The sequence below is a fragment of the Mastigoproctus giganteus genome, chromosome 3 (genome assembly GCF_048544385.1).
Source record: "Mastigoproctus giganteus isolate SK-2022 chromosome 3, ASM4854438v1, whole genome shotgun sequence".
In the NCBI taxonomy this organism is placed as follows: Eukaryota; Metazoa; Arthropoda; class Arachnida; order Uropygi; family Thelyphonidae; genus Mastigoproctus; species Mastigoproctus giganteus.
In genome coordinates this window covers 155,289,962-155,309,980 of record NC_143577.1, presented here as the reverse complement: position 1 = coordinate 155,309,980, position 20,019 = coordinate 155,289,962, and the positions used below count along the sequence as shown (strand labels likewise).

At 35.4% G+C, this 20,019-nt stretch overlaps 1 protein-coding gene across 1 annotated transcript in view; it reads right to left on the bottom strand.

The window, feature by feature from the left end:
* Window positions 1–20,019, bottom strand: part of ATPsynC (ATP synthase, subunit C) — a 128,479-nt gene that overhangs the window by 15,799 nt on the left and 92,661 nt on the right. Inside the window, exons 4-5 of the mRNA XM_090370729.1 lie at window positions 17,070–17,141; window positions 14,123–14,222 (exon numbers count right to left, since the gene is read on the bottom strand). Coding sequence (XP_090226855.1) covers window positions 14,123–14,222; window positions 17,070–17,141 — 172 coding nt within the window. The remainder of the gene's footprint in view (window positions 1–14,122; window positions 14,223–17,069; window positions 17,142–20,019) is intronic.

Sequence of the window (20,019 nt, the reverse complement as noted above, 5' to 3'; positions counted from 1 at the left end):
GCACCCACAATTCGAAATCAAGAGATAACTATCCATCGACATGCTCAACAGCATTGAGATCATAAGTCAAGAAACCGCCTGGTACTTGCTATGCCAGCCCATTTTAGATGCTTTGAGGTGGTAGTTCACATTCCCATTGTTTGGCTGATCGAGCGAAAGGGTGACAGGAAGTCCAACAAAAAGATGAATGGGGAGAACTCTGCGGAATATTTGTGTGACATATGGAAAGAGATTGGTTTGACAAATACGAGAAGAGACCAAACTAGGGCTTACAATACCAGTCAAAATCTTAACACTGGTATTTCGGTAGTTTTAATTTATGAAACCGGGATACCGGTATTCCAAATACAAACGTTTTTCTCAATAAATTTTGATGACAATTAGGTGCAATAAAGTAAGGAAAAAAACAAGTACTGTATTCATGTTTTAAATAAACTTTTATTTCAATAATAAATATTCTGAAAAAAATTATTAAAATACAGTTATTCTAAAAAACAAAAAAATACATATTGTTACTGAAAATTTTAGTTATGTTTAAGCATCCACACTACCTGTCCGAATAAAGTGAGCTCTTAAGAAACATAAGCAATCAATAGTATGATCGTTTAAAATGGATTTGATTTTGGTACATATAGTATTTGATGAGCAGCAGAAAACGCCCTTTCGGATTCTATTCTGGTACTATTGTACTGAGATAATCGTAGACGATCTCAGTCCACATTTTCTAGGCTTTGAACTTTTTTTAGCAAAAACAGTTAAAAGTATTTCATTAATTTCCGACTCAAGTTCATCTTTTAAAATCTCATTGGAGTCAGATAATTTCTTATTTTGGAAAGAATTTGCGGAACACTGATGTTCTGTTCAATGTTGGTCTTCCATGGTTGAATTATGTTCATCATTTTCTGAAGGAGAAATACATTTTATTAAGAGAAGTATAATTTTCATTATAGTATCTTTACTGAGTCTGGGAGAGAGCAAAGAGTGGGGATAAGGAATAAAGAAGAGAGCAAAGAGTGCAGTTAAGGAATTCTTCACATATATAAATGCAAAAACAGAAGGACAAATCAGATTGGACCCTTATGTAATGGATGTGGGATGGTATTAGATACCATAGCTGAAGTTGCAGATGAACTCAACACTTACTTTGCATCGATATTTACATAAAAACACCCTGTGTGTCAATGAGATATTATGGAAGTGAAGTTGAAAAAAATGTAATTAATGACGTTGAAATCTCAAATGATTATTTAATGAGAACTTTCGCGCCTACAGGCTAGTAAGGCTCCTGTGATTGATGGCACATACCCTATAATCTTAAAGGAGGCGGCAAGTGAGTGCATTGAACCATTAAGGCTAGTTATGAGAGCATCATGGACTCAGGAGAGATTCCGTTGGATCGGTGTAAATTGGAACATAAAGGCAGTTCTAGGAGTGTAACGGAAATTACTGACCGGCCAGTCTAACTTCAGTAGTAGGGAAAATCAGGGAGACAATGATCAAGGGTGGAATTCAGGATCATTTAGATGGAAATGGAATTCTGTAGGATACACAACATGGTTTTGTAAAGGGAAAATCATGTTTAACAAATCTGGTTAGCCATTTTGACAGGTCACTCGTGAGCTGGATTAGGGAATAATTTCGACATTGTTTATTTGGATTTCAACAAAGCATTTGACTCAGTCCCACATGGGTGGTTACTTTATAAATTGGAGCGGCTGGAATCATAGGGCAAATCCTTAAACGGATAGCACGATGGCTTGAGGGCACCAGGCAGAAGGTTGTGATAAATCGTTATTCTTTAGATTGGGTTAGTGTAAGAAATGGGGTTCCCCAAGGATCAGTATTGGGACCACTGTTATTTTTGATTATCTTAAATGACATCTATGAAGGCACGGAGGACGTGAGGTCTAAACTTGCAGATGATGTAAAGATCAGTAGAGTAGTTAATGATCGCCGCCAAGCAGAGCTTCTTCAGCGCGACCTAGATAGCCTTCAGGAATGGTCAGAAAAATGGCAGCTATGCTTTAATTCAGCAAAATGCAAGGTCTTACACCTGGGGAACAGCAACCCCAAAATAACTTATACACTTGGTGGAGTTGAACTAAAGTCAGTAGTGGAGGAACGGGACTTGGGAGTTACGATACAGCGAGACATGAAGTTGTCCATGAATTGTGGACAGGTTGCAATGTTGCATGGTGTCCTATCGATGATTTATCGAACATTTGCTAGTAGAGATAACGTCATAGTTACATAAAGGTGATTTTATAACCTTTATGTGATTAAATTAAACAATTTTTTAAAAAAAATTAGTACCGAAAAACCGATATTTTTTGTATCAATACTGGAAAAAAATTACCGGGATCCTGGTATTGCAAGCCCTAGGCCAAACCACGTGGATCACGTTACTCTGTCATGCTTTGTAGCAATTACATATGCAGCACTAACGGGATCTTCAAGAAATGACAGTATCCACACATAATACGCTATTGAAACCCGACATGGCTCAAGATCTCAGCGAGTATAAGTACGAGATGCTGCACATCCCATTTCGCAATGAGGAAACAGAAATACTGTTGTCAGACATGGCATGTGAAGATCAAGGACAAAAACGAAGATCTCATACTAGAAGAGCATAAATTGTATGAATTAGACATGGACATTCGCAAAACGATGGAAATTTGTAAGGCGATGTGTCAAGATAATGATGGCGATCCCCACAAGGTATGTATGTGGTAATGAACTGCATAGCTTGTTACGTGACTGCGAGAAGACCACTTTCGAGACTTTTACAAGGATCTAAAGCTCGCAATGCTCAACCGACTCGGTGTAATTGCAAAAAAAAAAAAAAAAAAAAGTCAAAACCATGGCTCACGACTAATCGGCTACAAACAAGACCAGACAGCTTGCTTGAATTCATCCACGATAGGAAGGAACTCTCAGTTCTTTCACTCAATTGCCAAAGCCTACAAAGCACACCACGTCAGCCTTACTGACACTAATAACTAAAGTAGTTACACAGCAATGCCAAATCTTGCTATCTGAGACTTTGTTAGACAATAACGAGTGTCAGTAGCCCAAACTTCAATTGCATGGGTCAGTTCAAGCGTGAAACCAAATTCTGCCGTAGTCAATTCAAGCTGAAGAAAGACTAATACCCATGATCATGAGCAGCGACTTCAACGTGAATATTGGATTGCAAGAAACTAAACTGTTAATTACTTTCCTGCAAGAAATGTTCGATCTAACTCTAAATACTAATCCCTCAATTGACGCTGGTTTCCAGACATTTAGATACGAGGTGTGATGATAAAGTTTCGAGAATAATTCATTTAAAAATTTTATTTTGAAAATTGTACAGATGGGAGGCCATCACCTTTGAAGCAGTCCCCTTCACACTGCATACACGCATTCCAGGGTAGGATCCATTGATCGTAACATTTCTGGTATCTGTTTTAATATCCGCGTTACATTACTCTGAATTTCAGAAACTGACTGAAAATGTGTTCCTTTCATGACTCCTTTCAATTTTAGTTGAGAAAAAACAAAAAAAGTCACAAGAAGACAAATCAGAAAAAAATGGAGGGTGCTGCAACGTTGTGATTGATTTTTAAGTTAAAAACTCTTTCACTACACCAAATTTCTTTCTGCTCATTAGAGAGGTTTTTTGGTACCAGCTTTGTACACACTTTACTCATCAACAAATTTTCAGTCAAAATTAATCTAACACTTTCCCGATTTAGTTTTTCAACAACCATTCTTGTGGTTAATCACCTATCGCTTCGAACAAGATCACACACATGAACAATGTTTTTGTCATGTCGAGTTGTAAAAGGACACCCTGAATGGTCACTATCTTCGACAGAGTCACGTCATTCGCAAAACTGTTTTGCCCAATTGAAATCGCATGGTTTCGACACGGTATCATTTACATAACCTCTGGTCAACTTTTCATAAATATCCGTTGACAATTCACCACTTTTCACCAAAAATTTTATCACAACTCTTTGCTCTAAATTGCGTTCCATTTTTCACATAACATGGAACTCAAACACATCTTTACACGAACCAACTTGTACAATGACTGACGTTTACTCTTTGCATGCATGCAGGTAAGGGGGGGGTTCAGGCTACAGCAGGAGGACAATGGTTCACAGGGTGGCCACTTTTACGATGGAAACAATTATTCTCGAAACTTTGTCACACCTCCTATGTTGCAATTGCAAGTATACGCCATACTTTAGTCATCATAAATCCATTGTATCTTGTCTTCCAGCAGGAATTATGGAAATTTGTGAATGATCAATAAAATATTTACAATATAAAAGCTTTTATTTCATAATCAATATATACAAATCAAAATACCTAAAAGAAATGCAAAGGACGTTTCGTATAAAATCATCTACCGCACATGCCATTTTTTTTTTTTTTGATGCTGCTTCATAAACTTGCTTTTTTGTATCATTTTCCACTACTAATACTATACTATTGATTGAACTGCATACATAATATTTTAATTATAGTAACATCATTGTGCATTTTAACTTATCCTGTTATATCTAATATATGAAATCTATTATCTTATTAATAGCACCTGCCTTATCTATGTCAATGAACAGCTAAATTCTTTTACTAGCCAGTTGCTAATCAACTCTAGACTATCTATTGCCCATATCACTATGGAGGTTTAAAATGACATGGCCCTGGATAGATTATACTATAGTCCATTTAATATGCTGGTCATTATAATTTATCTTTTAATACATCCCCATCCTTTAGGACATAAAGATTCTTAATTTTGTATAATTTTGGCCTTGTTACTTAAATCTTAACCTTCCTTGTACATTAGTACAGGTCCAAACATTAAATTATGCTTGATTTTCAATATAATTAGTATTTGTAATTTCTCCAACATATTTTTAAATGTGTGTGTGTGTTAAATCAGAATAAAATCAGAAAACAAAGGTAGTATAGGAGAACAATTGCAACAAAGGTAGTAGCACAGGACATAGATTTAGAGACTGTAAATTAAAAATAATTTAGAAAACAAAGGAAAAAAAAAAAAGATCAAGATCATTTCAAACTAAAAGAATGATCATTTTAAAGGCACTGGGAGACTAGCTAAAGTGTGAAAAATCACATATTACAATGGAAAAAAAACACCAAATTGCACAGAAATCCAAAGTGGTAAGAATAGAGATAGCAAAAAAAAGTAAATTATATTAATAAAGCAGAAATAAATAAATAAATAAAATACCCTTTGCGGCTAAAAATCAAAAAAAAAAAAAAAAAATTTTGCTAGCTACAGAGATGAAGGGGCCAGGAACTACCAGAATCTGATTAAGCCATAGTTTAAATAGTGAAATGAAATATCACATATTTAATAAGCAAGAAAAGAAAGAATGAAAGAAAATGGAGAAATGTCAGCCAAAATTCCAAATTGTTGAGTTACAGAAAGCTGGAGCTGCTAGACCGAGACTGACAAGTAGTATTCCAAACTAACATTGCTAAAACACTATGGAAAGAAAATAACCATAACACAAAACAATAACAAGAACTCACTGCAACATAGAAATATAAATTATAAAAAGAGTGGAAACTGTGAGTGACAGTACAGGAACTCCCTGACTGAGTATAGACTGACGTAAGAGTTGCATTTCGCAGAACACTACGCAAGTCATAATTTCCCCATACTTGTGCAGCACTGTCAACTGTGCTTGCTGAATTGATTGAATCAAAAAAGAAATGTTCTACGAACATGTAAATAGAATTATTTACTGCAATTTAAATGCGTGCAATTTAAAAAAATTTCAAAATTATAAAATTACAAAAAAGAGAGGAGACAGGCATAACGCCAGGAAGTTTTGCCTCTCGAGGATGCCAGAATCGACGTCTTCGGTTGATAAGTACGTCGTTGCGGAGGTTGAGGGCTGTGGAGATTTAGAAGGGGTCAGCTGCTCAACCTTACGAAAGAACATATTAACGGATGACTGGACAGTGGCTTTTTTCTCTTCATCGTAAATTTCTTTGTAGCAAGCAAGCATATCATTCACCCCTGTTAACTTTTAAGAATCGTTCGCTGTCAGGATCCATCTTCTCAAACCTCGCCATTGCCGATGCAATTTCACGAAATGCCATTGCCATCTCTCTGGTGATGAAGTGTTTCGGCTCCTCATTTGGTTCATCTTGAGCTTCGTCAGCATTTTCTTCCTTTATTAACTGCTCCACGTCTTTGGCATCAACCTCCAACTGAAGTAGCTCTGCAACCTTTACAATCTTATATGTAACCTCTTCATCTGATTCGTCTTTTTCAAATCCTTTGAAGCCTTTTATGTGCAGTGAGCATATTTTCTTCTACGTGCCATTTAAACAACTTTTAGTAATTTCAGCCCAGGCCTTATTAATGTTTAAGATGGCGTGGTAAATATTCTAAGATTCCAAGTCTCTTAACGTAAAATTTTTCTTATCGTCTATTGCAGACAATGCCTGAGCAAATTTTGTGCGTAAATAGTATGATTTTAAATTCAAAGTAACACTCTGATCCATAGGTTGGATGAGTGAAGTTGTGTTTGGCGATAGAAATATGACTCTCACGTTCAAATTGAAATCATCTAGATGTGTAGGATGTCCAGGAGCACTATCTAACAGAAGAAAAATCACGAAAGGAACATCACTGTCTTTAGAATATTTTTCAACCTCGGGAATGAAGCAGCATTTAAACCAATCCTCAAAGAGATATTGTTATCCATGCTCTCTGGTTCAATTGGAAATCCACGGGTAGGTTGGCTTTATTGATGCCCTTAAATTAGCATTAGTAGAGGCATACGATGCAAAGAAGCAAGCTTATGTAGCATCAGAAGAAGAAGAAGAAGAAAAAAAAAAAAAACCTCCTATTTCACCCCTCCATTCGCTCCCTGCATCTTGTTTTCCGGGCTGCTGCTCATTCCAAAAGAAGCAGTGCAAGAATCACTTTCACCTCCGCCAGCGGCTACTGTTAATATATTAGTCCGTGCATCCCCCCAAGCTAGCAGTTTTCCAACCCACCTAACACTGCCTCGATAGCATCAGCAAATATCCTTGCACCCTTTCTATTTAAATGTATCCCATCCCTGTAGAAGCAGTCTCACCTGTTAACAAGCACAGACCAGGCTGAAAAAAATTCTATCCCATGAGCCCTGCACAATTCCTCCAGGGTTGAATTGATTGACAAGGCTCTCATCATATATTTCTTCCTATTGCGTGTGTGTGGGCAGGATTGCAGACACTCAAATTTTACCCTAACTCAGCTTTTTTTTCAGCATTGACCTGTACTTGCTTAGTCAATCTACAGATCTCCTACACTTAATATCATTAGTGCCAACGTGTACAACAAATCACCTTTTGTGCCCAACGTCATCAACCTTTGCCCTTGTCAGACATACCCTGGTCTTGTTCCACCTTTCCTTTTTACACACTGTGTTCCCCGTTTTCCTGATAATAGAGTCACTAACAACTACTGTTCCTGTGGGACCAGCAAATGCACGAGGATTTCCAGAATGGTACACAAGCAGTTGTTTTAATTTGTAATCTCCCACTGCATTAGCTACAAGCAAGAGTGTGGAACTATCTTTTGACGCCTTGAAACCTGGCATTGTATTTTCCTCTTTGGCAATGTATGTTCAATCGGGCATTTCTTTCCAATAGAGAGCATTCTTGTCAACGTTAAAAATTTGCTGCATTGAATAGCCGCCTTCATCAATAATTTTTTCCAGCACATCACAAATTTCTCTGCAGCTGCAGAATCGGCACTGGCAACTTCACCGCATACTTTAACTTTGTGAAAACCAGTATGATGCTTGAACCTATTAAACCACCCGTTGCTTGCCACGAACTTGGGTTGGGGCTCACTGTACTCATCATTAATATCTTTATAAGTACTTGTTGCTTTTGCTTGAATGGTCATTAGGCTCAGGGGCATTCGCTTCTGAATCTGATTTTCCATCCATATTATTAACTTTTCCATTTTCGATATAGCACTTGAACGCTGTTTTGTGATCACTGTTGATCTTAAATGCATTGATCCTTTAACATGTTCTTTTATACATGCACTGTCCCTTAAAATAGTATTCACCGTTGAAGCAGAGAGACCTAATTCCCTTTCAATGGATGACAAACTTTGTCCTAATTCGTACTTCTTAATCATTTTCATCTTCATTTCTAAATCAATTTTGTTTCGTTTCCTGGCACTACCACCACTTGCATTTTTCGTTAGTCGCTTTCCCTTCATCATTGTAATACGTAAATAGGAATGAAGAGAAGTTTCTGAAAATTTGTTTTTTTTATGATTGACACATTTCACCATAATAGAGTAAAAGCCCACACAATTGCAGTTATTGGTATTATTGCAAATGCAATAAGATCAAAGTTTGCTACCCATTTATAATTAGATGCACTAATAGAAAAGCCAAATAAACCGGAAAGTGCAAGGCAGTGAAATTTCCATTGTAAATATGACCTTTTAGAGATATAAATAGCTTAGTAATATAGTGAAATTTTAAATTTCCAAGGACTTGGAACAAATTACAAAAAAAAAAAAAAAAGTATTATTGGGTTCACATTACGATATTTTCATGATACCTTCATTTATTCCTACGGGATGCAAAATACATTTACACAAATTTTTTTAAGTTTGCACTGGCTGGCAAAAATTTAAGTAAAGTTGAATTTCCGTAAGTCGGGGAGTCCCTGTATATAGCATATAATACTTGCATATGAATACTAAGCTGAAAGAGAGATGTAAACCAGTGTAAACTACACACAGAAAATATAATTCTTAAAAGTCGAGGTTATGTCAAGGTCTCTATATATAATTGAGATCTCGTGTTGCTCGCAAAATACTTTTTTGAATTTTAGCACAACAGGAACTTATCATTATTATTCTTTAACTGCTGCTTTATTAATTTCATTTACTTTTGTCATATATGTTTCAACTGTGCAATTTGTGATTTTTGACATTTCAGCTAAGCTTCACAGTAGCTTTAAAATTATTACTCTTGGTTTTAAATCATTCTTGGTCTTTGCCCTTCTTTCGATTTCTAAATTATTATATATAGTCAAAATCTCTATATACATCTGTCCTACACTACAATCTTTACTGCAGTTATTGGTATCATGATTATAACCTGATTTAAATTAATATATTCAAGTGAAATTAGTTTCTGCTGCTTTGCATTCTGTTATAGTTTCCACATTTTTCCCTACTGTTTTCATATATTCTACTCTTTTTACTGACTTTATTCATATTTATATTTATGGCAGTATACATATAAGCTGCTGATTGTTTCTGCTTTCGCAATAACCCTAACTTTTTAAAATTATTTTTCAGGTATTCACATTGTATTCACCCACAGTTTCCAATTATTTTATTATATTATAAATCAACAGGGATTACCTTTATTTTAGATATAGGAAGCTTCTTTTCCAACTCTCCTAGTCCAACTCGCTAATAATTCTTGAGGATGGCGATTTTGTAAAGCAGGTGGGACATCTTCCACACTGTCAGAACCGTAGTGTTCAGACCGTGCGGTGTCAACAACGAGTGCTCATGACTGCTGTCTACAAACACCATTACTTGGATTGGCATAAAATTAGATTTTTGAGATATAAACTGTTTAATAAATATGGACCGATTATTTCTTTTGGTCCTATAGCTGGACTTTAGAGTTAAATTTAGGGGTCTAATAAAATTGGATATGGGGGGGGGGGGATTATTCTCTACATTCCTTAAGTCGGACTAGAACTTTTCGGGCATCATGTTCACAGGAACGGAGCAACTCACAATTAATCTGAAACTTTTGTCTTATGTTGTAGTGTTTGTTCTTCACGCATGCGTATAAGTAACCAATCGTCGGACAATAGGAATGGCCTACGGATATTGATTGAAGTTTCATGTAGTTTCATCTCTAAGGTTTCTGCAATAAGTAGTTTGTGATAGTTGTGTTGAATGTTTATAATTTTTGTCTCATTAAAGCTGAATGAATGTTGTTCATTTATTGCTGGAACGAAAGTTCCGATGCATTTGAATGAGCCGCCCGCACAGAAGCTTCGTGTTGTTTTGCTCGAAGCTGTGCCGCTCCCATGGTAGATCCTACACAAACAGCGTCGCAATTTTTGCATGGGATGCTGTATACGAGGTCATGCTGTGATTGGAATGTGGTGTTTGAAGGTCGATTTCTGAAGAATGTGTATAATTTGTTCATGGGTTTTGTTATGATTTTCATGTCGGTTCCCTTGCACATTTGATTAAGTTTATTGTACCAGTGCTCGACATATGGAATGGTGATGAAATGTATTTTGGTCTTGTCAGATTTCTGAATGTTTGTTGCGAGGTTGTTGTTATTTATTTTATCACAGGCTATTGTTTTGACTTTGTTTATATAGATTAGCGGGTAACCTCTATTTGAGAATCTTGTAGTTAATTCATTTATTTCAGTGGTTAGAGAAATTTGGGTGGAAGAATAAGCATGACCAATTTTTTGTATGGTTGGGGATGATAACTGTGGAAATGCAAAAGCATCCCCTTATTAGTGGGTTTTCTATATATGCTGAAATTTAGTTTTTGTCCTAATCTGTGTATGGTAAAATTAAGGAAGTTTATGGAGTGGGTTTCTGCTTCAATTTCTAATTCAAATTTTAATCTCTGATGGATGTTATTAAAAACCTGAAGAATATTGTTTACGGTCAAATGATCTGTGATAATTAGGATGTCATCCAGATATCTTCCGTAATATAGTAGTAGTAGTAGTGGCATGTGATGCAAGGAAGCAAATGTATGAGCTTATGCAGCATCAGCAAAAAAAAAAAAAAAAAAAAAATCACACCATTCCCTCCAAATGCCTGTCCAGTTCCTCCTTAAATTTATTCAACCTATCAACTTCCACAACGACAGATGGAAGTTTGTTCCAACAATTAACCAGCCGCTGGCCAAAGGCAAATTTCCGCACATCTAATCTACATTTGTCTTTTCTTAATTTGAATTTATGACCCCTTAGTTTCGTAATCTGAACAAGTGGAAGGATCCCATCAGAATTCAGCGTACTCAACCCATTCAAGGCCTTATACACCTCAATCAGATCACCGTGCAGGTGCCTAGTCTCCAGCCACTGCAATTTGCAGAACTTAAGCCTCTCTTGATAAGAGGATCCCTTCATTCCCCTCACCAATCTTGTTGCCCTTCTCTGTACACGTTCAAGTAAATCTACATCCTTCCTAAAATGAGGCCTCCAGACCTGTACGCAGTACTCAAGGCGTGGCCTTACCATTGCCTTATACAGAGGGATAATCACCTCCTTTTCCCTGCTAACAAAATTCCTATATATCATTGACAAAACCCCATGACCTGCCTGCATTGCTCAGAAAACTTCATATCTGCCTGCACAATTACTCCCAGGTCTTTTTCATTTTCTACCACTTTAAGTGTAGTACCACACAGTTGGTACGTTTCTCTGGGGTTGCTTCTACCAATATGCAGTACTTTGTATTTGTCAAGGTTAAACTTCAGTTGCCACTTCTTAGCCCATCTGCCCAAATTATCTAGATCCTGTTGCAGTAGAAAAGATCCGACAGGATCTTTTCTAATTTGTCTAAGTATAGTTCGGCAATGAGTCCACTGATGTTTAGGCCCATTGGGAGGCCGAAAATCTGTCTGTATATTTTTTCTTGAAAGAGAATGTAATTTGCATTTACTAATAGTTTTGTTAGTTCAAATATTCTGTCTTTGGGGAGTCTGGTGTTATTAATTTTTATGTTATCATCTTTTAAGTAGGCCCAGACTATGTCTAAGGCATAAGGTACATTTATATTAGTGTATAGTGAAGTCACATCCAGTGAATATAACTTCATATCCTCCTTGATATGGAGATCTTTGAGGTTCATGAATAAAGCATCACAGTTTTTTGTTATATGTTAGGAGTTCTCAGAGTGGTTTTAGAATTGGGTAGATGAACATGGCTAAGGAAGCAAAAGCTGAATTCTTATATGACACGATTGGACGAATTGGGTATCCTGTTTTGTGTAATTTTACTTGGTCGAATAAGGTTGGGATATTGTATGTGCAGGCTTTAATTTGTTTAAGTTGGGCCATAGTGATGTGGTCATCTTTCCTATAGGTGGTGAGCATTTTGTTATATTTGTTAACTAAGCTGGTGAACTCTGATGGTGCAACCTCTTCCTATGTCGTTGTGTCTGAAATGATGGTGTATAATTTATTTATATAGTCTCCTTTATTGAGAATAACTACTGTATCGCCTTTGTTGGCCTTTTGAATAATGATATCTCGGTTTTGTCTAAGTGTGTGTAAAGCTTTTGCTTCTTCTCTATGTCGTTTTTGATATTGAGGGGATAGTTTGGTTTATGGTTCGATTAGTCTGTTGGATTAATACGTTTTTTTGAGGCAAATCTCTAAGAGCGAACTCAAGATCAATAATCATTTGTTTCTTGGGGGGGAATCTCGGTGGTAAATTATAATTTAAACCTTTATTTAATAGAGCTATTTGCTGAGAAGTTAGCGTAACAGATGATAAGTTCTTTACATTATCTGATGGATTGGGGTCGTTTTGTGAACCAGTGTTTAAATTTACCCGGAAGTCATTAATATGTGGTAGATTTCTATTGAGAAAGGTGTGGGAATTTTTATCTGCGTTTTTGGTGTTTCGGTATGCACTCTGATTTTCAAAACGATTGTGAGACGAATGATGACTTCTGTTGTGCAGAAAACCCCTAAGGGCTTGTAATTTTAGGTTATGTCTATTCTCTAATGTGGAGGATTGGGCATCGATTTTTAATTGAATGGCTTGCTTTAGAGTATTCCAATCAATACTGTTTAGGTGTTTTCTAAAAAATATTGCGATATCGTTGAATCTGTTTAAAATATAACTTTTTTAGATTAAATCGAGATTTTAAAGCTAGTTTTACTATGTTACTTGACGTGGTAAGAACTAATTTTTGTATTCCTTGGATTTTAAAACCTAGCCGAAATTTAGCAAATTTCGGTATTAAATTTTCAGAAAGATATTGTTTTAAAAACTGGATATGATATTTTTGGGCCGCATATTTCAATGTAATTCTAGTATAGTCTTGTTTTAACCCTGTTAACCGTTCAGCCATAGTGTTGTATATTAATGTATAACTTGAGTGATCGATTAAGTCAGTATACAGGTATGCGTGAAGTATAGTTTTAAATGGAGCAATCAAATTTCGAATTTTGAGCGGAGAGGGAGAAGAGAAGAGTAAAGTCGACAATCTGTGGTATTTAATAGATTTGATAATTGAGAGCTATTCAGTGCTCGATAATTCCTATATCCGAAATTATTTTATATGCAGAAAGCACACAAAAAGGGTGGAAACTGTGATTCTATGTTGTGGCAAGTTCTTGATTCACTTACTTTATGGCTTCATTTTTTCTGTAATTCAGCATAAAAGCTACAGTCATTCAGCCATGTAATTCTGTTGCATGTTAGTCTAGTTTACAACATGGTCTTGGTTTCAGCAGCTTTTTTGAGGAGTTTGGAATCTTGGCTGACACTTCTTCATTTTTTATTCTTCTTCTTCTCGCTTATTATATATGATATTTCACTATTTAGGTCATGGCTTACTGAGACATTTCTGGTCCCTTCATTTCTGTAACTGGCAAAATTCTTATTAAGATTTTTATCCACAATGTGCATTTATTATTATTATTATTTTTTTAATTTCAGCTCTATTAATTTCACTTACTTTTGCCATCTTTGTTTCTCCTGCTCTTAACACTTCAGCTAGTGTCCTCACTGGCTTTATCTTTTTGGCCTTTTCCTTCTTTTGATGTCTAAATTATTTATATTTCATGGTCTCTATACCTATGTCCTATACTACTAGTACCTAGGTTGCTGTTACTGGTATTATAATCGAATTTTAATTAATATATTCCAATAAGATTAGTTTCTGCTGTTTTGCATTTTCTTATGGTTTCCGCATTTTTTTTTTTTTTTTGTACTGTTTCCATACATTCTACTCTTTTAGTTTATTTGTGTGTGTGTGTGTGTGTGTGTGAGAGAGAGAGAGAGAGAGAGAGAGAGAGAGAGAGAGAGAGAGAGAGAGAGACATAACATACCTGAACCAGCAACTCCTACTGTAGCAGCACCGGCTCCAATAAACTTTGCTGCAGAGTCAATATCCCTATGCACTGCACTGGTTTGAAGACCACGGGTAAACTATGCAAGGTAAATACCATTAACATTCTGTGGAGCAATTTAAAAAGATACTTCACTTTTAGGTTTAAAGTAGTCAGCTTATTTATTTATTATAAAGAATTTAGTTTATGAATTTTAATCAATTGATAGTACAAGATAGGTAATTCCCACATCTGCAATGCATACATTCCTTAATCAGCTTAGAAATTCAGAGCTTAAAATACGTGATGTAAGAAAATGGGACAAAATATAGACCAGGAGACCAGATATAATTCAACTTGAAAACTTCAATAATATGTAATTTAAATGTACTACTGTTCTGCCACTTAGCAAAATAGCAGTTTTGGTCCCTAGGTCACCCATTCATTTTTTTATTTTCAAATAGGCAAAAGGGTTCAATTATGCATAAATAAAAAAAAAAGAAAGAAAAAAAGAAAAAAAAAAAAAAAGGATATAGTAGTAGTGGAAAATTTACCCTCAAAGATTTTGTCCAGTTCTTCCACGAATTTATTCAAACCACTCACTTCGTAACAAAAAATGGAAGCCTATTCCAACAAATTCATCAGGCAAGATTTCACTTTAGCTAACCCATGCTGTATCCGAAGTGCAATTGCAGCTTTGTCTAGATGATCCTGTATTACTTCTTTTAACAGTGACTCCATTATTTTCCTTTGAACAGAAGTTAAACTAAGAGGTCTATAATTACTCATCACCCTTTGTGAATTTGGAACACATTTGCATATCTCCAGTCCAGGGGAATGTCCCCTGAATCCAAGGATGCTCTCATAATTCAGGATTACTTCCTTTGCTGCTATTACTACCCATTTATAATAGATTGCATTAACAAAAAAGCCCAATAAACTGGAAACTGCAAATTGTTTAATGGTAGTGACCTCCAGAAATGTGCTTTAGCAAAATGTGAGCCAGCGTGAGGTGATAATAGTGTTTCCGCCTTAACCCTGTGAAGTTTTTTTACAGAAAATGTCATTTTGACCGTTATCATGGTGCTGACTAAGAGAATAAGTGACAGCGGTACTAATAAATCTAACAAGAAAAGGAAAGTGATCGATTTGGATCAGAAAATTAAAATAATAAGGATGTACAAAAATGGTAAAACATTAACAATTATCGTGCGGAATTTAGATTTGTCAGTGTCAACAGTGAAAACAACAAAGGACAAAGATAGAATACGAGAAGCAGTGAAAGGATCGGCACCGATGAAGTCAACCATGATAACAAAGGCTACAAAATACATATCAGTTTTCACAGTACAATAACGTGTTTTTTCTTCCTTTTATGTTTTCTTTTCTTATGTGCCACTCCAGCTACTTCACCACTGTCTTCAGATAAAGTTTTTAATTGAACTAATTAAAAATATATAACTATTTTCTTCGTTCTGAGGATTTTATGTGGTTTTTGTAATTTTGGCATATCAGGAATATAGTAGCAATATTTTATTAGTCATTTCCGAGTTACGTAAAACTCAACTTATGCAAGAAGTCCTGGAATTATCTCTTACAACTGTAATACTTTTTTTTACAACTGTTGCAAGAGACCATAACTAAGTAATACCTAAAAGACCACTAACTTGAGCATTATTATTGCTGCATAACTGGTGAATTAGTGTTATTATTATTTGTGATTCTCTGATTATGTTGGTGAATTTGTTTATTACTTATTTATTTATAATTGCTTAAAAAACCACAGTCAACTTCTGCAGTCATTGTGTCATATTGATAAGACCGTTTGAATTTTGCCACCATTGTTATAGTGTTTGAATTGTTGCAATTGGTAGTTTGAATCACGTAGGCTGGCATTAGTAAGATACTATTATTATTGCTTACAATTACTTAGAACTTACAAATGTAATGGTATAGCATAATACATATGTAAGCTCGATATTGCAATATATATTATATATTTAATAACGTATAGTTGATAGCATAATATGTATTACAGCTGCATAATCGGTGGTGTTATTATTACATTTAAGTACAGTCGAACTTGGAACCGACAAAATTTCCTCTTTATAACCGTTACTCGCTATATCAGAGATAGCGGAGATGGGGAAACCTCTGGGACCGTTAAACAATGAACACTTTATATCAATGATGAGTTAAATCTACCTCCTATTTTTTTAAATTCTGAATAACTTGATAAAAAGATAGATTCAAAAAACAAAAGAAATATTAGAAAAAAATTAATAAGTACATACCTACATATTATTTGTATTAATATGGTTGTATTACAATACACTTAATATTAAACACAATTTAATTGTCTGTAATTTTAAAACCATACACTTAATACTAAATTTATTTCTCTGTAATTAAAAACAATACTATTTAATAAAACACGATTTCAATTAGTCTTTACTTATGAATCTTAAAATTGATGTTTGTTTTAAAGATTTCACTTTGATATTTCTTAAGTCTCTTCTTAAAACACTCAATGTGTTAAGTCTCATTACTTGCTTCAGTTCCTTCAAAAAAACTGCTTAATTCTACTTTGTAATCCTGTCAGCAAAGACAGGACTACACAATTAGAATCATCATTGCTATAAGCCAAAGCTAATGACATGATTTAGTCAGTTATTCAGTTGTTAGCTTTGATGGAATATTACTTCCAAAAGATTGCACTTTATAATGTTTTTCATTTCCCAATATTCCTATTTCATTTTTACTAATTTCCATACAGCCCTTCCATTTTAAAACTGAGAAAACTGTTTCAAATATGTCTTTTAAATTTTTGATATACATATGTTAAAATAAATACACGATTTGCATACTGACAAAACAAACTAAGAATTAAACAGAACAAATAAAATAAGTAAATTTTTGGTACTAAATATAAAAATGTTAAACTTACCTCTGAAAGTTTTAAATTAGAACTGAAGTTGAAATTTAACTGTGGATTTGTGAAACCATTCTTGTTAGCTACCTAGAAGAAATATTAAAAAAGAATGCAAAATTATGTATAAATCTCATATTAAATCATCATTGGATGCATTAATATGCAACGGATTAAATGCATAGAACTGACATGCTAATTCAACCCAAAATAAATACTGTAATGAACACATAAAAATTAAAATCTAATACGGCATTTTCTTTTATCAAGAAAACCTTTAAAGATGGAGAAGTTATGTAATAAAGATTGAAGGCCAGATTGTCTATTACATATCATAATACAGCACAACCTTGACATACTCCAGTTTCAGATATAACAAAGGTGTAACCACAAATATTAAAAATTTAGCTAATTTCTTGTTGTTTGCCATATACAAGCTAAATGGGGAAAACGATATTGATGATCCAGTGTCACATATTGCTCTTTTTTTTTTTTAATAAGTACTACTAAAAATTTACAACTTTAATTCATATCTTAGTGAGATTTAATATATATAGTGGGTTCTAGTTTAGGATGCATTGGGACTGGTGCACTTTGGCCCAATGAAGCGGCTGTCCCAATTATGCAAGTTTCACATAAAGAGTTAAAAATACAGTGGACCCCGCTTTACAATTGCTTAACCATACAATAAGGGGATGCAATGTAGAATGAATGACAATGAAAGACAGAATGAATAGACGGGGCACTGAGCAAAAGAGTGACCCAGCATGAGGGAAAGAGAGAGTGATGAGTGTTATAGTGAATGGGAATGAGTGTAAGAGCAAATGTAATTGGCTGAAAGAACACAAAGTTAATAATACTTACATTACTTCACATATAGTAACAAATATTTACTAACGACACAAACACTATCAATGCATTTTCCCCCTGGACTGCAAAAAACTTGCAGCTAGGCCTGCACCACAACCGAAGAATAACAGTAAGTTGAGATGCCCAGAGAGTGCAGTGCAGAAAGCAATAGTCAAAGAAAACAAATAAATGAAACGAAAGTCAGAAGAATGAATGAGAATGAAAGTGTGTGAGAAAAAGAACACAAACCATAAATGTTAAAGTTACGTACACACTAACCCTAGTTTAAATTTTTTATATTCTTGCTTATTTAGCTTAACTATTGTGCATTAGTATTTAAATTTGTACCCCCCCCCGGTGTGAGAAAAAGATGAGTGAAAAAAATAAATATATATATATATATATATACACAGGGTGTCTGAAAAATATTGGTACGAATGTTTAGGGGAGATAGGTAACATCTAAAGGAATGTGAATCGCATAGGAACCCATAACCGAAAATGTCACCGTAAGTCGGTACACAGCGCTGTTCATCAGTTTGCGAGAGGGAAAATTTCTGGTTTACTCATTCAAGCAGTAGTCTCCGCATGAAGAGCATGCATTGATATACGAACTGTGAGCTGACAGACATGCACCTAGTATATGGATTAGCAGAGGGCCCACACGGTGTGTGTGTCCCCATCCGGCACAACATCGCTTTGCAATAAACGTGTGGGCAGGTATGGTCAGTGACTGCTTAGTCGGCCCATACCTGTTACCATCCTGCGTGAACTCCGCTAAATATTGGATCTTTCTTGAACAAGTTCTACCAGGGTTACTTGACAATGTTCCAGCAAATATGAGATGCAACATTTGATTTCACAACATGACGGGGCGCCTGCCCATTATGGAAGGTGTGTTCGTTACCATTTGAACAGGCGTTTTGGGTGTTGATGGATTGGCCGTGGTGGACCCGTTGCCTGGCCCCCACGCTCACCTGATTTATCGAGCCGATTTCTTTCTGTGGTGGGCCCTCAAATCTATCGTGTATTAATCGCCTGTGGAGACGGAAATGGGTCTCGTGGCGAGACTCGTCTGCACTGCTGCTACTGTCAAAGAAACTCCAGGTGTGTTCGACTGTGTCTGCCAATCTATGCTGCGCCTGTGTCATGCATGCATCGCGTCTCATGGTGGAACCTTTGAGCATCTGTTGTAACATCATGGAAATGCATCCATCTCGTACTCCATTGTTAATATTATGTCAAATAAATGTTTGCCACTAATTACTGTCTTGTGTTATTTCTGCTTCTTGTGCCTCTGCTACTACTTTCCTGTGACGTTTCCGGTTATGGGTTCCTGTGCGATTCACATTCCTTTAGATGTTACCTACCTCCCCTAAATGTTTGTACCAATATTTTTGAGACACCCTGTATATATATACACACACAGGTAGCACTCATTTTGTGATGGTTCGATTTGCGCCGATTCACAATTGCGCCGATCACTAACCACAACGCCATTTTTATTTTTATTTATTTTTGAAATTTTTTTTATAAATTTAAAGTTTAAAATCGTCAGACAAAATTTATTGGCATCATACTGTGCTATGTATCGAGCACTGTTCACATGATTTAGGACAACCTGAGCTAATCAGCAATTAGCGCATTCATATGAGAAACGAGAAAGATTCCTGCCCTCAAGTGTAACTACTTGTGGATGCGGGTAGTAAAGGTCCATGCAATGAAGTTCAGTTGATTGCTGTTTACGCTATTTACACGTGTTGGAAATTTATTACGCTAACATTTTTTTATTATAATCGTGCTATTAATAAATTAAATAATAATAATAGTGATAGCCGTGTGCAGTTTTTCCAATCGCGTTATAAAGTTTTTAATTTAATAGAATAAATACACGTTATTGAATCCTAGTGCAATATTCGGAGGTTAGAATCTGATGAAAGCTGCCCTAATGTGTGTAGGGCTATGAATATGCCTTAATCGACTATTACCACAACTATAAAGAATGCTGATAAAATAAAACAATCGATGCAAAAGGAATATAAAATTTTTGGTGCCTGGAACCTAACTCTGTGATTTCTGATTGACTCCATTATATAAAGGGTTATATTTTCACCTGTACC